At 40.4% G+C, this 2,500-nt stretch overlaps 1 protein-coding gene across 1 annotated transcript in view; it reads right to left on the bottom strand.

Annotated features, from left to right (window-relative positions):
• Window positions 1-2,500, bottom strand: part of LOC147471616 (uncharacterized) — a 24,495-nt gene that overhangs the window by 193 nt on the left and 21,802 nt on the right. The window contains exon 4 of the mRNA XM_086538252.1: window positions 1-2,500. This exon is cut by the window's left edge and continues 193 nt beyond it; it is cut by the window's right edge and continues 1,899 nt beyond it. Within this exon, the coding sequence (XP_086394378.1) occupies window positions 1-2,500 (2,500 nt within the window).

The following is a 2,500-nucleotide window of genomic DNA, read 5'->3' on the forward strand; positions in this document are numbered from 1 at the left end:
TCAAAATGCCTGAGTGCTAGAATAAGAGCCAGGGTATCTTTTTCCACTGTTGAATATTTCTTCTGATGCTTATCAAATTTCTTTGAAAAGAAACATACAGGGTGATCAATACCTTTTCCATCAGCTTGGCATAGTACAGCTCCAGCTCCTATGTCACTCGCATCTACATACAGTGTAAAAGGTTCTGTGAAGTTGGGAGAAACAAGAACAGGAAAGGAAACTAGCATAGCTTTGATCTTCCTGAATGCAGCTTCACATGATTCCGTCCATTTAAATTTTACCTTTTTCTTTAGTAAATCTGTTAGTGGAGCTACTACATCTGAGAAATTCTTGCAGAATCTTCGGTAATATCCTGCCATGCCAAGAAACCTCATTACATCTCGTTTTGTTTTAGGTATAGAATAGTTATCTATTGCTTCAATTTTTCCATTCAAAGGTCTGACTTGACCCTGACCTACAATATAGCCTAAGTAAGTAACTTTTGCCTGAGCAAAATCACTTTTAACAAGATTAACCGTCAAGTTCGCCTCTGTTAACCTGTCAAATAACGCCCGTAGCTTGATTATATGATCATTCCAGTTATTAGTGAATATAATCACATCATCGAGGTATGCCTTACAGCCGTCAATACCTGCTATCACGCTGTTGATTAACCTCTGAAAAGTTGCAGGCGCTGTTCTAAGACCGAACGGGAGGACACGGTATTGATACAAGCCATCGGGTGTCACAAAAGCTGAAATGCGTTTCGCTCGTTCCGTGAGAGGAATCTGCCAATATCCCTTTAACAGATCAATTTTTGTTACAAATGTAGCATTACCCACTTGATCAATACAATCGTCTATCCTGGGAATAGGATAACTGTCATCTTTAGTTAATGAGTTTACACGCCTGAAATCAGTACAAAATCGCATAGATCCATCTGCCTTCGGAACTAATATACAAGGAGAACTCCACTCACTCATACTAGGCTCGATGATCTGATTTTCCAACATGTAGCTTATTTCTTTTCTTAATTGATTCAATTTTAAGGGGTTAATCCTATAAGGATGCTGTTTGACAGGTGACTGACTACCAACATCAATATCATGATATATAAGTTTAGTCTTGCTCGGAACATCAGAGAATAAATGGGAGTATTCATGTAGCAAACCACTTAACTCATCTTGCAGAGGCTCGCATAAATGACTAATCTTACATGCCAAATCTCTCAAAATTTCAGAGTTAGATATTTTAGGTTGGGGCACGTCATCTAGACAGTCATCATCCTTCCCCTTACATAATACTCCAGTGTCTATAATCTCATTTACCATGATTTCTGCACGTTTACCTTTATCTTTACTTACAGAAAAATAATTCCGTTCGAGATATGGCTTCATCTGATTGATATGACACACTCGTCTGCTCTTACGTCTCCCTGGAGTTTGTATTACATAGTTTAAATTACTTATCTTTTTCTCCACAACATAAGGACCATAGTAACGCGCTTTCAGTGACGGTCCAGGGACGGGTAAGAAGACCAGCACTTTATCTCCTGAAGAAAAAGATCGAAATTTAGTATTCTTATCGTACCAGGACTTCATGCGTCCCTGAGCCTCACTTAGGTTTACTCTTGCCAGTTCACAAGCTTTGCTTAATCTAGCTCGAAATTCCATCACATAATTCAGAATATTTGAGTCTCCATCACTACTCAACCACTTTTCCCTCAAAATTCTTAGAGGACCTCTCACCTCGTGACCAAAGACAAGCTCAAAAGGACTAAAGCCCAAAGACTCTTGAACACTTTCTCTGACAGCAAACAACAGCATCGGAATCCCTTCATCCCACTCTTTCTCCGTGTCATGGCAGTAGGTTCTGATCATATTCTTCAGAGTCTGATGAAACCTCTCAACTGCGCCCTGTGATTCTGGGTGATATGCACTTGAAATATGATGCTCAATACCCAAGACTTCCATTGCTTGTTGAAAGACCCCAGATAAGAAATTACTGCCCTGATCGGTTTGAATAAACTGTGGTAACCCAAAAGTCGTAAAAAACTTTGTTAAAGCCTTAACAATTGCCGAAGCACTGATTTTCCTAAGAGGAATCGCTTCCGGATAGCGAGTCGTCTGGCACATTACTGTCAGGAGATATGCATTACCAGCCTTGGTCTTAGGGAGAGGCCCTACACAATCTACAATAACCTTGCTAAATGGTTCAGACATTGCGGGTATCGGATACAACGGGGCGGCAGTGATTTTCTGGTTTGGTTTCCCAACCACCTGACACTGATGACAGGTCTTACAAAAATGCACCACATCTTTCCTCATGCCCGGCCAGTAAAAGTATTTCTGTATCCTACTACAAGTCTTATTAATGCCAAGATGACCTGCCATAGGCGAGTCGTGAGCTAAAGTCAGTATTTGTTTCCTATAGGATTGCGGGATAACAATCTGATGCAACGTGAGCCAATCATCCCCAGCCGACACATATGGTGGTCTCCATTTTCTCATTAAAATACCAT

Source organism: Penaeus japonicus, unplaced genomic scaffold (assembly GCF_977035675.1).
Source record: "Penaeus japonicus unplaced genomic scaffold, GWHDUDI00000001_assembly GWHDUDI00000007, whole genome shotgun sequence".
Lineage (NCBI taxonomy): Eukaryota > Metazoa > Arthropoda > Malacostraca > Decapoda > Penaeidae > Penaeus > Penaeus japonicus.